This window comes from Molothrus aeneus, chromosome 28, assembly GCF_037042795.1.
Source record: "Molothrus aeneus isolate 106 chromosome 28, BPBGC_Maene_1.0, whole genome shotgun sequence".
Taxonomy (NCBI): domain Eukaryota; kingdom Metazoa; phylum Chordata; class Aves; order Passeriformes; family Icteridae; genus Molothrus; species Molothrus aeneus.
This window is the reverse complement of record NC_089673.1, coordinates 2,827,108-2,846,327: the sequence shown is the minus strand read 5'-3', so window position 1 is coordinate 2,846,327 and position 19,220 is coordinate 2,827,108. Positions and strand designations below refer to the sequence as shown.

Here is a 19,220-nt window from a genome sequence, read left to right as displayed (position 1 = left end):
TGAATATTTTGGCTCCCTTTGCCTATCGGTGTAGAACACAGGATGGCCAAGGATTGCTTTCGAAAGCACATGAATTTTACTTCTGCTTTGTAAATGCACATTGTGCCTCAGCTGCAGCACACAGAGAGCAGCGTCCTCTTCCCATGCACCCCAGCCACTGGAGCTCTTTGAAGCTTGGGAAGACAAACGTGTTCTGTAAGTGATTTCCTGCCTTGTGTTTTTCTGAACAGAAAAATTTGGTAGAAAAAGAACTTTATTAGTATAGAACCAAGGGTGGAATCTACTCACATGCTGTCCTGTCACCATGATGGATATGGCTTAGGATAGGAAAGAGACCTGAGGTTAAATATGAAGAGACCACTAAGGCTCTGAGAAGCTGCTGGAGATTGGTGCTGTAAGGAAACCAGGTGCTGGTGAGGGGAGGGCAGAGCCTTGAAAGTGAGCCAAAGACCAGGATGTTTCTCGAGCAAGAAGAGAAACATTCTATGGTGTGTCATTGTTCTTATCTCTTCTGAAGGGTTATCCTGCCCAGCAGCCATCATGGGCATGAAACTGTTGTGTTCAACAAAATATGAATCAATTCACAGACTCCATCTCAGCAGGGAGGACATGAGGGTTTGAGGAGGCTGAGCAGGTCCTGCTTGGCTCTCATGGGGTTCAGGCAATGCTGTTCTTCAGAAAGTTGTCCTGCAGCTACCAGGTAAAGCTGAAGAATCCAATGGTTTCTAAAAACATAGAGTTACCCAGGAATATATGTAGAATTATTGGAATTCAAGCAGTCATGTTGAGGTTCTCATTTTTTCTTCCATGACCTCCTTGGAGCTCAGGGAAATGCAGAATTGCTGCCAAGGTTTCAACAGCACCTTGGGGCTTCAGCGGGGGTTTTGACCCCCATCACCCAGATGGAGCAACTGTGCAGGGATTCTGAATGCAATTAAAGCCAAAATCACCTTGCAGAATAAGGGAGATTTCATTTTCTTATGTGCAGAATTACAAGGGTTTGTGTAATTTAAGTGTCTGTATTCATGGAATCACAGTTTGGGGATGGAAGGACATTAAAGCTCATCCAGTTCCACCCCTGCAATGGGCAGGGGCACCTTCCACTATCCCAGGCTGCTCCAAGCCCCACCCAGCCTGGCCTTGAACACTTCCAGGGATGGGGCAGCCACAGCTGCTCTGGGCAACTTATTGCAATGTAAAGTTAAAATCAATATTAGAAAAAATTTTGTTCATTTTCCCAGAAATTACTGATGTTTTCTCATTGTTATTTGCTGTATAAATTAGTCCATTTGCTTCTTTGTACCTTAATTTTCCTGGCATAATAGAATGAAAATGAGAAATTAAGGGATATAACCATACAGTTCTTTCTTATTTACTTCAAAATATCGATTCAATAAATATCTGAACTTTCTGTCATTTAATTCTGTGACTATCTTTATGATGCAAGGCCTCTATTTTGTTGCACACATTATCCCCCCCTCTATTCATGCAGTTTTTTTGGAGTACTTCTTCTGATACCATGCTGCCTCGCTGGAGAGTTACCAGAGCTTTATATTTTAACGTTGCAGAGACCACAAAAAAGTTCCATATGCAGAGGAGGTAAAGACAGATAATTATGGGGTAAATGTCACCCGTGGTTAACACCTCATGCCCACTGCCTGGGTGTTTCTGTTATGTAACTGCCAGGAAGAAATTTTCCTGGTCCAGAAACGATTATTTTTTAGGTTCAAAGCTGATAAAAGATGTTATGGCATGTAAAAAAAAATAAAGAGGGGGGAAAAAGCTACAGGAAAGAAAGGAGGAAGGAAACAGGTAACTGTGTCTGTGTTAAGAATTCAGCCTCCTAAGAATGAAATCTCAAGGCAGGGAGGTCTGGAGTAAAGAAATAATGGGACAGCTCAGGTCTGTGCCTCCAATTCAACTCAAGAGCTGAACATTGGGCACTGGGCAATGGGAACCTGCAGCTTGTGCTGGATTCAGAGATCTGCTGAGCCCCCAGCACGCTGGGAAACCAGGCTGCACGGGGATTCATTTGTCTGAAAAATGTTTAAAATTCCTAGCATTTGATCCCTTTTGGAATTTCTCAGTGGGAATTAGACTTGCATTCCCATGAAAACCAAGCAGATCTTGTGAAGATAATGGGGGTTTCCCTTTGTGTTGGAAAAAGAATGTAAAAATATCTTTGTGCTTTAGAGGAATTAACTTGTTACAGAGTTCCTACGGCTGCACTGTGCTCACAGGGTACTCGATGAGTAAATCAAAAGCTTAAGGTACTCTGTTCTATAATTTTTGAAGTTAGAAAATCATACTTAATCCCTTTTCTGGTCACAGGCCAGTGCTCAGGATATAAAGAAGTGAAGCATGATACTAATTTGGTTTTTATTTCTTTGAAACGTTTTCTTTTTCAATTTTACTTTCAGCCAAGAAAACGGGAATTTATAAGATTGTAACAACTGTGTTGTGAACTGTTTTAAATATTAGACAGCTCAGGCTGCTTTTCTGTCTTTTGCAGATTCACAGCCCAGGATGGACCTCAGTAACCCTCAGGAACAGCCTGTAGCTGCAGGTACTGTGCTGTTCAGTTGTGTTCTTCCACCCTCTCTTGACAATTTTATATTTAAATGGAGAAAAATACATGAATTGCAGCTGCTTTAGGGTCCCAGGACACTGTATAACAGTCAAAAGTACAAAGAGGGGCATTAAAGACAAAAAAAAGTAAATTTTAGAGATGAAATAAAACCGTGGAAGTTCAATATAATACTGGAAAATTATAGTGAAGTGGGAAAAAAGGACTGTATAGGAGGAAAGGAAATATTTTCAGGAGAAAGCTGGAAGTTTTGATTAGGGAAGCAAGAATAATACAATTCTCTTGGTTGACTGCATTTCTAAAAATATGAAAACAAACCTCCTGAGTGAGTTTGACAAGTGTTTCACTTTCTTGTTAATCAAAAAGTCGAGCCTCTTTTCAGCTCCAATGTAATATTTAGCTTGAGAAGGATCAGAGGTGTTACCATCCAGCTGTCAGTAGGTTAAAGAATTTACCAGCAATTTCACAGTGTTACTGTAAATTTTTAAAATTCCCATAATGTTTGAAAAATAATACTGTCTGTTTTTTAATGAAATATTGATTTGAAATTTACAGAAATACACATAATATGGAGCTAGTTTGCACTGTGAGGTTAATGAAAGAGGCTTTATTTGAAACACTTTACATGAATAAATTTCACTACAGTTAAAAATGTGTCTTTATTTCCAAGCAGAGAGGCTGGGATCTCTGGGATGCTGGTCTGCATGATAATGCTGATATTTAAAAATACACACGTGGAATAAGCAGAGAAGTGCAAGTGGGTTCAAAGAGGCCTTGATTACATCTGCTTGAGCAGTTTTCTGGCCTAAGGCCAGAATGATTAAAATTTTGCCCAAAAGAACTAAGTGGAGCTGTGATTCCTTTGCCTTGCTCCAAGGAGCTCCATCCCTGCTCACAGCACTTGTCCCAGCACCTATGATAGAGTTAGATATACTGGGTTTTATTCCTGCTGCCATTGAGAATAAACTCCAGAATATTTGGATCTGAGCAAAAGCTGAGAATTTGTTTCAGGTGTGTGTGAGAGCTTTTGTAGGATTTTGGGAAGGGAAATCATTCCCCAAAGTGCAACCAGTGCAACTGTAGAAATAACATTGTGGGTAGTGTCAGCAGTGCTGGGAGTGTGCAGGTGCTTTCTTTGAGGGAATCACCTGGAAATATTCTTGGACAATAAATAGTTAATTTTTTCTTGCTTTTTTTTTTTTTTTCCCAGAGGAACAAGAGGATTTGACAGACTGTAATCTGAACAAATCCCAGGAAATGGAAAGCATGGATAATGTGGAAGATATGAAGGAACACAATCAGTCTAATGAAGAAGCAGGAGGTAAAGTAGAGTTGGAATTCTGAAAAATAATCATTGTATTTTGTCTTTTTATTCATCTGATTATGCTATGAGAGCATGCCTTTAAAAGGAATAGCAATACAATTCATTTGGAGCATTTCAACACATTCTAAAGAGGAGCAACACTTTTCCATCAGGGAGCCTTACGTGCATTTTAGCAAGGTCAGTTTTACAGGATCTGTGAAATATGGATGGGAAGATAAAAGAGCAAGTGCATCTGGTGAGCCTCTAATGTGTGTGCTAACAAATTCCTAACAGCAGTTTGCATAGGCAAATCCTGTGTTAGGACTGCAATTTTTATTTATGCTAAGTACTTTCATACCTAAAAAAATAACTTGATAATTTATTCCTTTTTTTTTTTGAAAGAAAGAACGAGTTATCTCAAATTCACAGGACCACTCAGACCTGTAAAATTTAAAACTGTAGCAGCAATGTTGTATTTTAAACTGGGGGTGAAAGGGAGGTTGGTCAGTTTTCCATGTTTATTGATGAAGAAAATACCCTTCCTACAGACCTGAGAGAAAACATAGGGATTAATTAAAATAGTAAACTAATATGTACTGTCTATAAAAACCAGCAGGCCCTCTTCATTTATAGATAGAAGATAACAGCAGCATCTCCTGAAACTTGGCAATTGTACAGAGCTCAGGGTTTCCATGTGTCCATGACACATATGTTGAATTTCTTCTGTGCTGTAGAATCTCCTAAGCTGAAATCTCAGCATGAACAAACAGTTCCTGCCCATGATCTGAGAGTGCTCATCTGTGCCAGGGGCCTCAGCCACAAGCAGTGAGGAGTGTGCCTGGTGCAGGATGTGGGGCACGTGTCCTGGGCACAGCACACATGGTGTCACCGGTGTCACAGGGCCTTTCTGTGACACAAGTGCATGGCAGTGAAGCAGGACCAAGGGAAATTACGGCTGTGGCTTTGGGTAGGAGTTTGAGGTAGAGTTTGTATCACGTGAATCAAGTAAATCACTAAAGAATTGTGTGTTTTGGCTGTGTAAGTAGCTTTGGTTGTTCCCTCTAATGTGAATGTGATTATTTTGCAAAGGTTAGACTTTTGCATTATTAAAGACCAAATGTTTTTATTGGTTAACAAATTGCAAGCAAACATAAAACACTCAAGGGAGTGGTGAGAGGAATCTCACTCAAGGATCTACAGTGCCAGTATCTGGAACTGCTGGTGTCTGGCCTTTGTGGGCATTTTATGGACAGACATCACACAGGTTTTCTGACCAAATTTGGGGGTCTGGATTAGGATGAAAAGCCTCATGTCCCCAGAGCAGCTGCTGCTTAGCAGGACTCTACAGTTGAGATTAGCTCATTATATATATCTGCAATGTAGAGCCTGCCTTGGGCAGGTGAGTTCTGCTCTGCTTACCCTAAATGCAGAAGTTTAACAGAATAGACAGAATATGGAAGACTTGAGCATTTCCTACAACCAAGGCAGCTGATCTCTCAGATCCCACAGGACATAAAATATTCACAGCCATGCTCCAGCTGTTTGTCCACCCCTTGCATGAATTCCACTCTCACTGGCTCACTTCTCCCTGTGCTTTCCCAGTGTCCCAGCCCTTCACTCCTCCTGCTCACTGAGCTGTGGGTGCAGGAAGCCAGGACGGGGTTTCTTTCTCAAATGCCCCAGTATTGACCACCTGACAGGAGGTGCTGTAGCTTCTTCCCACCTTCCCTTTCCAGGAGCCATGTCCATACTATTCATATGCAGTATCCAGGCATGAATTTGGTTTTGTTGTCTTTTCCTGTTCTCTGGCTGCCCTGTGCCTGCAGTGCCATTTCTCACCCTCTTTTCCATACATTTGAGTCAGGAACAACTTGGACACGTGAGAGACTGCATCAGTACAGCTCTTACCATTCATTTTTTATATTGCTGCTGATCTCTTTAAGTCTCTTTGCCATTTGTTCTGGAATGCAAACACTGAAAATTTACATCTCAAAGACAATGCTATAAATATCAATAAAACATCATTTCCCTCCAGCAGGCTCCCTTACCATTAGAGCTCATTCATTATAAAGTGAGTATGAACCTTCACTGCCACAGTGCCCCATTGCTTGCTGCTCACTGTAGGAATAAATCCACGACTGCAAGGAGAAAGCTGCTTCAAATGCACAAAAAAGGCATCTCCAGCATCTCCATGTGAAATGGCACAAAATAAAATATACATAGTGTTTGCTTCAGTGCTTCACACACTGTTCTCTGCAGTCATTCTGATACCGGAAGCACAATAAATCTTAAATATTTAAGCATGCTGTGCTAGTACTCCAGGCCCTGCAACCATCAGTAGGTGCACTTAAATTTCCTCCCAACAACACCAGCTCAGTTGCTGTTGGAGACTGAAATTCACAAATAATCTCAGCTTTCATGTCATGCCCTCTATAAAATAGCAGCAGCTCTGTTAGTCCCTGTGCAGTCCTCGTGGGTCACTAACTACTGTCTGACTTCTATAAATGAAACCACATTTTGACAGTGCTGTCCTGGTGGGAGGATTATCTTTTGGGGATCACTAACCCTGGTAAAATGAATATATAATATACTCCAGGATCACAGAATAGAAATATCATCAGTATTGGTGATGGCTTTTGGGAAAAGGATTATGTCCTGCCTACACCTGAAAAACCTATTGGTTAACAAAAACCAAAAAGCTCTGTTTCTTTATTTGGCACATTGATACGATCACTAATCCCCTCATTTTATATCAAATTTCAACAGAAATAATGAAAAAATGTTTATGTGGTTCTCATAAATGTTAATCATGTTTGTGAGTGAGCAATTCCACTCCAGCACCTTCCCAATTCATGGCTGATGACAGCCTGCAATAGAAACCTCTCCTTTTTCTCTCCTGAACCCCCACACGATCCGTGCCCCCGGGGTTTGTTCCATCTGCTGAAGGCCATCATGGGAACACGAGGCCACTGACTCATGGAGAGAGATCAGGCCTTTGATAACCTGCTTTCCACTGCCTTAGTATGTCTGTAACATGTTTTTCTCCAGCACAATTATGGCTGGTTTTTCCATGTCTTGTCAGCCATCCATAGTGAGTAGGAATCTCCCAGTTTCTTGGACTGTGTTTTTTTGTGATTCTTGCATTATTCATGGGTGACACTGTGAGTGTGTTGTGGGGAATTATTCTGAGGCTTTGAGCAGAAGCAGGACCTGTTTAAGTCTAGATGTTGTCTGATTTTGTTTGGTGGAGCCTTTTATGCTAAAAGCAATGCTGGGATTCTTTTAAAAATCTTAGGGACAGTTGATAAAAGCACTAAATTAATGTATAGGGCTGAAACACCATGGCTGGAGCTCATTTGGTATGAAAAAAATCCACTTTTCCAGCAAACAGTTTTGTATTTGTACTTCTCTGAGCCTGTGCAAACACAGCTTCTGGTGTTTTTAATGTGTGTCCTGACACAGGTGAGATGCCATTCCATGGAAACAACTCAACTTGTCCTACTCCACCCCCCTGTTAAACAGGCTTCCATGATGATCACTGCTAACTATCGGGCAAACAATTAGGCAGCAGGCTATAGTAAAATGGTAATTAAAAGCTTGATGGGGAAGAAGGAAAAAAAAAGAAACAAAACCCCCTTTTCTTGCCTCAAGGGACTGGAAGCTGCACGCTGTGGTGCACATGGTGTATGCTTGCCTGCAACCATAAAAATACACCGTTCCCATGGTGCTTCCTGTGTCTAGTCTGAAAAGAGACAAGCAATGAGGGGGGGGGGGGAAAGCTCTTGATTTCCCCTGTTTCTTTATGTGCCCCCAACAGCGTTACCTTCGGTGGCCAAAGTTGACACATCTTTAATTTAAAAATTAAATTAAAAAAAGCCCCGTTCCTTCCTCTGGGAGTCGCAGTCAAGCACGAATGTTTAATTATGTCTTAATTCTCTCAGCTGTTGAGGCAGACAACTTTTGGGGTGTTATGAATGTCAGCGAGCTTTCATGGTTGTGAGCTAAAAAGAGATAAAAGCCACATTTGTGGTTTATGGATGTTAATTGCTGCTGCACTGAGGTGTGTGAGGGGGGCGGTTGAAAGGCTGGAGGGAGGCAGGAGAGGTGACAGAGCCTCACTGGGGCGCTCAGCGAGGTTCCAGCGGTGCTGCAAGAACATGCACTTATCTGCCTGGAAAGGAAGTGCCGTTTTTTATCAGAATATTTCATCTCCCAAGCCCAGCTCGAGCCCCGGCGCTCATGGGACTTGGGGTTATCTCACAACATCAGCAGAAGTTCACTGCAAGGGGATTTCTGTAGTGTTAAACCCAACAAGGAGCCTGTGCTGAACGGGTCAGGCTTCTCTGGGGGCTCTACTGGGACTGAAAGCCGCGTTTTCCTTATCAACAAACGATCCTCTTGACTTTGTTTGAACTCTTCAGACTGTGCCGTCAGCAGCAGGAATGCTGCCAGGCACGCTCGGTGACATCAACGGGGAGGTGGTGTCACCCAGCCTGTAAATGATTGACATCAGCTGGACTATCCTGAGCACTCAGCACTGACACACACACTCGGATACTCTGATTGCCTGCAGATAATCAGAAAGTGCAGCTATTTCTCATTCTAATTAACCCATTATAGTGATTAGAAAATAGAATTTACTTTTGAGATATCCTGACTCCCAGTGGAAGCTTTGAGACAGAACAAGGGCTGGAAAGAGAATGGAGGCACAATTATTCAATAGATGATGGGTTTCATTCCATAACTTTTTAAACTCCTTTTTGTTTTTCACTTGTTCTACAATGTGTAATTTGGATCCATACAAAATAATTCCCTGAAATTACAGGTGAGAGAAATATTTATTCCTTTGGCATCGAAATAAAATCTAGTCCAAGACTGATGAGTTGTGATCCCTCCCCACTGCACCCAGGAGAAAAAAAAGTGAAGATGCAGAAAATGACTCTTGGAACTCAAATCACATGTTATTGTAGGAAATAACTTATTTTTGGAAATACAGATTAGTGAAAAGGAAATCAGTTAATGGGGATGAGTCACATTTTGCCCCCAAACCAGGCTGTTCATTTGGCACAAAGTGGGAGTTGAAGAGACAGGTTCACTGTTTGTGCTACTGGAAAAGTTTCGAGAAAGGGAAACAGATCCACAAGAGTCAAAACTTTGCTAAAATACACAGATAGTTCCCTGAGCATTGGAATTGGTGATTCTTTTATCTGAACTGTGCAGAGTTTGCAGCGGGTGCTCGGTGCCTCTTTCACCTGGGGATTTGCAGTGTCCTCAGCGCCGTCTCCTACCACGCTGCATTCTCTCCACTTCTTGTTCCGGCTTTGCTTCCTTCTGCTCTGCAGGAGTTTTGGGGATGCATCAATTCGGAGCTCGGCTGGTTGTACTCCCGAGGAGCAGCGTGTGGCTGCGCTCACCTGCCGTGCGTGCAGCCGCGCTCCTCTCCTGCTCTCCTGGTGCAGGAGCTCCACCTCCAGGAGCGCCTCCGGGAGCTGCAGGTGCTCCCGACTCTCGGGGTCTCTGCTGCTCCCAGTGACCCCGAGAAACTTAAAAAGTCTCTTTTCCCAGCCCAGCGCTCGAAGAAGGAATGAGAGCTCTTCATTTCTCTGTCTCAAGGTTGTTTATTGTATCTTATCTATAAAATTCTTTCTCCTGTCCAGCTGAGGTCCACTCAGGAAGTCAGTCAGAGGCACTCTGCCTACCCCGGGGCAGTGTTATCCTTTTATACTAAAAACTACGTGTACAATATTTACAATTACTTCCCAATACCTATCACCTATGTTAGTCAGTGAGCTTCTACTCTAAACCAATCCAAAAGTGCCACCATCACAGCAGAAGATGGAGGCCAAGAAGAAGAAAGAGAAAGGCTGGACATGCCCAGATTCCTCCATCTTGCTCCCTGAACCCCCATTCTAAAAACCCCCAAAATCTATTTTTCACCCTGTGATAAATTCACTATCATTCTACTTAAACTGTCATGGCTTGCAGATCTTCATATAAGGTTGGTCATTTGCTCCATGGGTCATAATCAAAACCCCAGGGCTCTGTGCCAGGGTCTCTGAACCCCCTGGCAGGGAGGGGTCTTGGCTGTCCAGCACAGCCAGAGGGATGTCCTGAGTTCCAACACCCAACGGGTGCTTTGAGCAATCCTGCTCTTCCAGGGAGGGCTGGATTTGTTGTGCAGACTCCCAGGAATGTTTAGGATGGGAAAGAGCTGTAAGATCTTATAGCTGTAAGAACTGTAAGATCAGTGTTAGTAAGGGAGCACAAAGCAGATGCACTCGTTTCTCTATAAGGCTGTGCTAAAAGTAAACTAAAATATTTGATTCAAGAACCTCAAATAGAACACAACACAGGTGTAATCTAAAATTCAAGTCAAGATTATTTGATACGGGAATATTTTATAGTTCAATCAAATCAGTTCAAGGTGTTCAAGACCATCTGAACCAAGCTCCTGCCTTCAGCCTATATGTGTTAAAATTCCTCAGGTATTTATCACAGATTTCCCTGTTCTTCACATTATTTTATCTTATTTTCTCTCCGTATTTAATTTTTCTTACAAGAATATATTGCATTGTCAGGAAGGCCCCTGGGAGATGAATTCACAAAGATTAAATGAAATGATACACTGAATTTCTCAGGTTTGAAGTTCATTTGAAGCACAGTTGACCAGAGCCGACCGTGCCTGAGTGGTCACATTAGTGATTGGTCCCTTGATATAGGTAATGCCAGTGATTATCTGAATTTAACATGTGGCCTTTCTCAGTCTGACTGTTGGGTCCAGATGTTCTCTGATTAACTGTCTCATTGAAGTCTGATTTAACGGTTGTGATTGTATCTGCCTTGCTGGACTTCAGGAATTGTCATTTTAGAAATGTTTTCTCTGGGTGATGGTATCTTAACGGCAAAGGAAAGGAAGAGCTTGTGCAGTTTCATCTTTTTCTGTGTTTTTTTTTTTTTTTTTTTGTAAGAGGGAGACTTTAAAGATATTCAAATCTGAAAGGATAACGTTAACAGGTGTCAAAATTAAAATAAATTTCATCTGGGACTGGTGTTGGGAAACCTGGGCCTTGCAGGCCTGAGGGTGTGGGATGGCATTCCCTCTGTGCTCCCCTCCAGCACTGGGGGTGTAGAAAGTTGAGTAAAAATGACAAATTATTGCCACTTTTAAAAATCAAACAACCAAAATAAAATCCCATGGTAGTTTCAGCACACACTAGCTATAATTTTCCAGCCCCTAGTCCAATTTGTCCCAGGGAAGGTCATTCTGCTTCCCAAATTCCGTTTGTAGTTTCAGTTAAGAGCATTTAAATGCAGTTAAATGAAGTTAAATTCCATTTCCTTCTCTAAACTCAGCACTGCACAGTGTTGCTGTGCAGTTTGTCCTGTTTTACTCCAGCTCTGGGAACACTCAGTTTTGAGGAACATTTCTCCTTTACCCCTATTTCTGTTAGTATAACTTCAACATAATTTGGAAACCTTTTGAATGAAAATCCTAGAAAAACACTAGAGTATGATTAGACAGAAAATTATAATTGAGGGGAAATACTGGGTGTGAAATCATGGATTTCCACAGGAATATTAATCTTTATAAGAAAAATCATCGTTTTAAGTAAGATGCTTGAAGAATCAGTTACATAATTCAAGTTTCCTGACTTACATGAGCTTGGAAACGACGTGTGTTGTTTGGTGGCTGTTATTTTGCAATTAATTGTACAACTAGATAAATTACACTATGCTTTAATGATAGAGAGGCACTGGTATTAATGAAGTAGAAAATACACATCTGAGCACTTGGAAAATGATGCCTGGCTGATTTTTTTTATTTTCTTTCCAATTCTCAGTGCTGCATTTCAATTTGATTTGTTTCTATTTTTGTTTCAAGTCACAATAAAACCAAGGAGACTCATTACCATTGAGCCTGCACTCCACAAAGGGGAATGATGAAAGTTTCTCTCCTATATTTAGAAGTGAAATTTCCACCAGGTGCATTCTTCACTGGCTCATTTAGGAATTACCCCTCACGTCTGCCTTATAAAGCATCTAAACAAATTAGTACAGGGTTTTTTGTATTGAAGTGACTATTGAACAACAGTACTAAGAAAATACTAAAAGGCACAAAGATAAAATAAACCCAAAGCCAATAATAAATGCAATATTTGGGATTTTTAGTGCAGAAGTCTCTGCTATGGCCTGTGGTGACACAAAAAAGGACCTGAGGGATGGGACAGGCCCAATGTCTGCACCCTGCAAGGGCATTTCTTGTCACCATGTCCTGGTTGGGGTGGTTGTCTCTGCTGTCTGGCTGCAAGTTAATTCTGCTCTGAGGTGATTGCTCTTTCTTTGTTGGCAAACAATGATCTCATAACAGCTGTTGGGAAAAAGGGAGCCCAGGCTGGAGTCAGAGGGAAAACAAACCAGGGTGGGCCAAAAAGGCTTGAAATCCTTTCCCTTCCCTCGATGGATGTCTGCAATGGGGTAGAAGAAAAACATGGAGAAAAATTGTCTTAACTCTGATAGTGTTGCCTCATTAAAAAAAACCAAACTCATGTTGCTATTGTGTCATTTCACATTTTATAATTTCCCATTAGTTACAATCTCCAAATTCTCAATATATACTACATGTAATTGTTTTCTTCTTGTTTGAGGAAAAAAACTTAGGCATAGCATTGTTTATTTTAATTATTTCCCCCTGGTTTATAATTTTTATGGGATGCACTACTTTCTTTATTCAACAAGGATAATGGAATTTTTTTTTTTTTTCATGACTTATCTTTGCCCCCAGTGTGTTGATTCCATTGCTGAGGTGTTTCTCACAAACACGCAGGATTCTGCCTTGAATCTGGAAACTCCACTGACTTTTTCAGCTTCACCACTCTGTGCCTCAGGCTGGGTTAGATACAGGAATCTCTCATTCTGGGAGGGGAGCAGCTCTGGCATGTGTCTGTAGGGTTTTTTGGGGATAACAGTGATGAATCATCAGTTAATACCTGTCAAACCCAGGTAGTCACAAGAACCCTCCAATATCGACTCCCTTCTTGTTCCTCAGCATCTGAATCCCATTAACAGCTGTCAAAACCTGGTAAACTATTTATATGCTTTCACAATTTGTTTAATTGGATAGTTAGGAAATGGCATACAAGAAAAGCTTTCCTTTTTCCTTTTTTTTTTTTTTCCTTTAGTCTGGCTGAACATCTGTAGCATTAGGGGCTCATTATCTCTGAATTGGCACAGCAAATCAGCAGCATCATTAAAATGCCACATTAAGATGATTAAGTTTCTTTGTTACCCAGTTGACTTTTTGCATGTGCTGAGGATTTCACGATTATGACCCCACTCCTTGTAAAACACTTGAGCTACATCACCCTTCCCTGCCGTTGTCTTTAATGGCTTCTGGGTTTTATTCCTTGTGCTTTTCCCATCGCTCCTGGTAAACTTTGCTTAACAACAGGACAAAACTTCGGTTTTCTCCTCTGTATTTGATGCCAGAGTCTCAGATTAAAAGGAGAATTTGGGGGCTTTTCCTTCTGAAACTTCCTCCTAGAGAAAAAAAAGCTAAGATTCAGAAACCCTCCAACTTGCCCTAATTATTTGGCTCTCTTGACTTTTTTATTTCTGCATTTTTAGCCTGGAGAAGAAGGATTGTATGGAGATGTCAGAGCAGCCATCCATTATCTGAAGGGACTTAAAAGAAAGCAGAGAGGGGCTCTGCTTCAGGAACAGGAGTGACAGGACAGGAGGGAATGGCTTTAAGCTGAAAAAGGGAAAATTTGTGTTGGATATATGGGAGAAACCCCTCCCTGTAAGGGTGGGGAGGCCCTGGCACAGAGAAGCTGTGGCTGCCCCATCCCTGGGAGTGTCCAAGCCAGGCTGGATGGGGCTTGGACCAGCCTGGGAGAGGGGAAGGTGTCCCTGCCCAGGGCAGGGGGTGGGACTGGATGAGCTTTAATGTCCTTCCAACACAAACCCTTTGTGATTCTATCATTTTATAGAGCACACACAAGCACTGTTTGGGTGGTGACTCAGTCTGAAGTTGCCACCGCAGCTTTATTTTGGATTTTTTCCAGAACCCATTGTTTTTACAATGTTTCAGGTGAAACAAAAATATTACTCTGGAGTATGTCTTTCATCTTGTAATCATCTCCCCAGGAAATGAAACCATGTGCATCAGCCTTAACGCATCACACCAGCACTTTGTTCTGTAAAAGCTGCAGCTTTTTTTTTTTCCTCAGTGTATATTAACTCCATGAACTGCCTCGAGAAAAATAGTTCCCTGGCTTGGACTCTATGAATGCTTTTTTTTTCTCCTACAACCTCTTTACTTGCCTAATAGAAGAGATGATGACACTTATTTTTTCCACTGTGGGAGCTTTGTTAGTGTTTTTAGGGATAATTGTGTTTTTCCTCAGTTAAATTTCCCTATTCTACATGAAGTCACAGCTTCCTTCCTCTTGATTAAGGCAGACCAGTCTGGAAACTCCCTGATCTAATAAAATATGTTGATATGATTTTTAAGTGACAGATACAAACCTTCCACACATCTGCCAATCTCCTGATCACATGGCATTCCCTGTGCATGCCAGTACAGAGAAAAGTCTGGGCTGAAAAAGTAATCTGGTGGCTCCAGACTCTGCAATCACTTGGTTAATTTTAGTACAGCCTATACCAAGCCATCTTTTCCTCAGACTGCTTTGCACTTAAGCTTCTCCTGTCTGGCTGTCAGAAGCTGAAGCAGCTTCTAAACCATCACAGGTGAAAAAATCCCAACCCTTCTAATTTATATTTGGGTTAAAAAATTCTCTTCCCTTGTGTCTTCTCTTGGTGCCAATCATCAGAAAGTGAATTTTCCCGTGGAAATCCTTCAAATATCTACAGGAAAACACTTGAACTTTGGATGCCATGGACAGCTGAAACAGCCCCTGTTTTTTGCAGAGGCAGTGATGGAAAAGCCTTGATCAAAACTCAGGTGCATCCTCCTCTGTTACTACAAGGAAACACAAGCCTTCTGTGCGGTGTGGAAACTGCAGGGGTGATTATTTTCCACGGTGGAATCATAAGATGATTTGCCCAGTTTGCAGCAGTGCCCAAGGATGTGCCATGGGGGGCTCAAACCAGTGCCCACACTGTGCCACACAGACCCTGGCACAGCTCTGGAGCTGTGAGCCAAGCACTGTGGTGAGAAAGTGAAGCGAACAGCACAGAGGCCTCTGCTGGAGGTCACAGCTTGGCCTCCACTGCTGAAAACTGCGTGAGATGCAGACGAAAGGTGAGACGTTGAGTAGAAAGTGGGAATTGAAATTGTTTCTGAAAGCACCAACAAGGTGCAGCTGCACTGGGTACTTCCTTTTACCATGCTGGGCAGGATGTAGCAAATTATTTTGGAACAGCCTCCTTCTGAGAGGGAAAAAAACAACCAAAAAATCTTTTTTTTTTTTTTTTTTTTTTTTGCTTCCTGGGAAAGGGATGGGTGTTGAAATCTCCTTTCAACAACTGGCAATCATTTTTCCTTGGAAAATGAAAATGGTTGTATAAACTAATTTTGAAAGAATCTTGATAACAAGATCACCCTCACACCGTTGGACATGGAGTTGGCAGCAGAAGGCACCTGCAGAGGAAGCCCTGTTCCTGTGGCAGCAGGAATCTGTGGGATGTGAAGCAGAGCTGCTACTGAAGGATTGAAGGATCCACAAAGAAAAACAGCCCATTTTTGGGTGAATCTGGAGCTCCCTGTGATCCACTGAGAAAACACCTGAACCCACCTGAGCTCATCCAGGACTGGGCCAGCAAGTCCCAGCAGCAAAATCCAAATATTTTCCAGGATAGGGGATAAAAACACACAGTATGGGAGAAAACCCCTTTCTTCCATCAATATCCCCATCCAAGGAGAGCACGAGAGGGATCTCAGAGTTTTCCACACTATGGGAGGTCTTGTTTAGGAGAAAGAAACCATCACCCACCTATTTCCCCCAGCTCAGCCCAAAGTCAGACAGACTGGCAGGGCTTAATACAATCAATTAGGACAGAGGAGTGATTTTCTCCCTAAAATATAGCTGAAAATGTTGATTTTATCAAATTCTAGGTTGCCAGATCTTTGTTTTTCAACGTTGCTTTTATGTCGCCACCTCATTTTCACTGCCACCCATTGTTTGTTCTCGGCATTTGATGTGGTTTATTACTCAGAACCAGAGCTAATACATATTCAGCAGTTCATGTTCTGTACTTTGGAGAAGGGACAAGTGATTCAGTGCCAGATTATCTGTCTGATCCTGGGCTGGAGGGAGGAGCAGGTGGCCAGAGAACAAGGCTCAAACAGGAAGCCATGTGCTTCATCCTGTGCTGCTCCTGTTCACTCGGTAGCTTGAGGCACAACTTGAGTTTCGACCTTAAGTCTGTCTCTTGTCAGAAAACCATGGAATGGTTTGGGTTGGAAGGACCTTAAAACTCATCCATTCCCACCCCCTGCCCTGGGCAGGGACACCTTCCCCTCTCCCAGGCTGGTCCAAGCCCCATCCAGCCTGGTTTGGACACTCCCAGGGATGGCGCAGCTACAGCTTCTCTGTGCCAGGGCCTCCCCACCTTCACAGGGAGGAATTTCTCCCATATATCCAACACAAATTTTCCCTTTTTCAGCTTAAAGCCACTCCCTCCCATCCTGTCACTTCAGCTGATGATGAATTGTCCCTCTTTGTCTCTCTTGTGACCCCTTCAGACACTGGAAGGTGCTGTGAGGTCTCCACACAACCTTCTCTTCTCCAGGCTGCCCCAGCTTTCTCAGCCAGCTTTAAGCAGAAAAAAGCTGTCCTGGCAGTTATCAATGATTTAAATGGAAGTGCTGGTAGTGTTGGAGTTAATTGTGGAATGGAAATTCAGCACCCTAAGCTGGGAATCATCAGTTGTTTATACAGTGTGACCAATTTGCTTGCATTTTCACTCTTTAGTAAATCATTAGCTGCCTGTTACATCCACCTTTGTCATGGAGCTGCATTCATTTAGGCCATGCTTTTGGATTCCTCTGGACTGGCTACAGGTCCAGGAAGGAACCTGTTTGAAAGCCATGGATGCTGATCTTCAGGAGGTGTCAGGTTCTTTGCCACATCCTCACAAAATCAGGAAAATCTTTTGGCATTTCTGGGATACATTTATTTCTCAGGAAACCCTTACCCTGTCTCTGCTAGTTTTACTCACATAGTAAATCAAGATTATTGACTGCTCCTCACACGTCTGAGAGCTATGGATAAAAACTGTGATTTGCAAGTGAAAATTGGGATTATTGGTGAGGCTTAACTAGTGAGAATCTATCCCATGGGAGAGCTGGGAGTCCTGCACTAATCAGACATATTTCCTAGGCTAGTTCTAAGCACCAGAGGTTCTACAAGAAGCTATAAGTTATGAAATAAAATGACTTATTTAATTTATGTCTTTCTGTATTTCCAATTCACAGAAGCAACCTGAAATGCTGATTTCTATAAAAATAATACTTGTGAGTGGTGTGAAAAAGTGTTTTCTTTTGAATCCTGGCTAGTAATTTCAGGATATATTTGTACTGTATTATACATTCATAATCTGTAGAAGGAAGTTCTCCATCAAAAATAATTACCAGGCAGGTTAATTACTTTCAAGGGTTACCTCACTGTGAGTATCACTAAGTGTCCATGACCTGTGAAATTCCATATCTTAACTTCATTTCTTCATCTGCATAGCTCAATAAAACTTTTAGGAAGATTGATACTGTTGTTTTATATAATCTTTAGTGCATTTTTTTCCTAAAGGTGGATAAGATCAGCCTTTTTTCACTCCTGTGCTTTGTTTTACCTGCAGATGATGTGATTAAAGTGAAAGGTGAATACAGTGAAAGAGAGGAGAGTGCTTTAAATTCCGAGCCAATGGAAAACCTGGAAGAATCTGAACTGCCTTACACATATCCCAGAGAATATAACGAATATGAGAGCATTAAACTGGAAAGACACTCGGGTTCATATGACAACGTCAGGCCAGCTAGTGGAAAGATGAATTGTGATATCTGTGGATTAGCCTGCATTAGCCTCAATGTCTTGATGGTTCATAAGCGTAGCCACACTGGTAAATATCCCTCTGTTGTTCTTGTAAGAGCTGGAGTACTGAAAATAAGATAATTTTTAATCTAGACTAGTTCTTTTTAAAAAGGATACCAAAATCAGGGTTTCCTTGTTCCGTCCTTGACGCCACGTGTGATCTTTATCAAGTTACTCGATGTTCTGTGCCTCACTTTACCCACCTTTCTTCTTATCAGGATTGAATAGTATTAAAAGCAAGTTGGTGAGGCATTTTAAGAATTTTGGATGAAAGGCACTATGTAATGCAGTATTTCTGGCACAAAGCAAAAGTTAATTCGGTTTTGTGCTGCCATTTTCAGTCTGTATATAAATTTCTCTCTGTGCCATACTTTGGCAACAAACCAATGAGCATCTTAAGTTTCAGCCTGCAGTAAGATAAGACTTTTTTTTCCTTCTAAAAATTGCTGGCTTGTTGGAATCAGCCTCCTCCAGAGCGCTTCTTTCCATGGAAGAACTGTGCAGTGCTTTCCATAGTCCTACATATGCTACGAGCAGCTCTGACACCAGAGCTGCACCTCCCTCCCACTGAAGCCACACTCTGTGTGTTTCTATAGAAAGAAATCAATCCAATATCTCATTCTTTCCTCTTCCAAAAAGGCAGAGGACAGCATGATACCCACGTAACCATTAAATGTCCTTTTCTGTATGTCATTTTAAGGTGAACGGCCATTCCAGTGTAATCAGTGCGGAGCTTCCTTTACTCAGAAGGGAAACCTCCTCCGCCACATTAAACTACACACAGGGGAAAAACCTTTTAAGTGTCACCTGTGCAGTTATGCCTGCCAGAGGAGGGATGCGCTTACGGGTCACTTAAGGACACATTCTGGTAAGTGACTTCACAGGCACTCCATGTGGTTTGGATGTGTGTCACTGGGACACTCGGTGTGGAAAAGACAGACAGCAAGGTTTGCTCAGCCTGTGAAAGGCTCAACACAGAGCAGTGACCACTCACTGGTGCTTCTGGAACTGGCTCTGCTCTTGGTGCAGAGAGAAGGGCCATGGGAACCATGTCACAGCCCACAAACCTGCTTGCACAAATAACTCCATGGTGTTTTCACTCCATGGTGTTTTGTTTTGGTTGGAAAAGACATCCAAGATCATCAAGTCCAACCTTTAACCCATCACCACCTTGTCAGCTCATTTTCATACGAGTGCAGCTGGCTGTGCCAGCAAGCTCTGAACTTGAGGAGAGTGTGAGATGTGCTTTGCTGGGATTTCCTCCCATCCCATTCTGAGCTGT

General features: G+C 42.2%; 1 protein-coding gene across 4 annotated transcripts in view; it reads left to right on the top strand.

Moving 5' to 3' along the window:
• The window catches only part of IKZF3 (IKAROS family zinc finger 3), a 35,987-nt gene that overhangs the window by 2,165 nt on the left and 14,602 nt on the right, over positions 1–19,220 (top strand). Inside the window, exons 2-5 of one of the 4 annotated variants that reach the window (XM_066566845.1) lie at positions 2,513–2,566; positions 3,798–3,908; positions 17,706–17,966; positions 18,639–18,806. In XM_066566845.1, coding sequence (XP_066422942.1) covers positions 2,513–2,566; positions 3,798–3,908; positions 17,706–17,966; positions 18,639–18,806 — 594 coding nt within the window. Of the gene's footprint in view, positions 1–2,512; positions 2,567–3,797; positions 3,909–17,705; positions 17,967–18,638; positions 18,807–19,220 lie in introns of those variants that run through there. The other 3 variants (XM_066566844.1, XM_066566842.1, XM_066566843.1) reach the window with 3 other exon arrangements.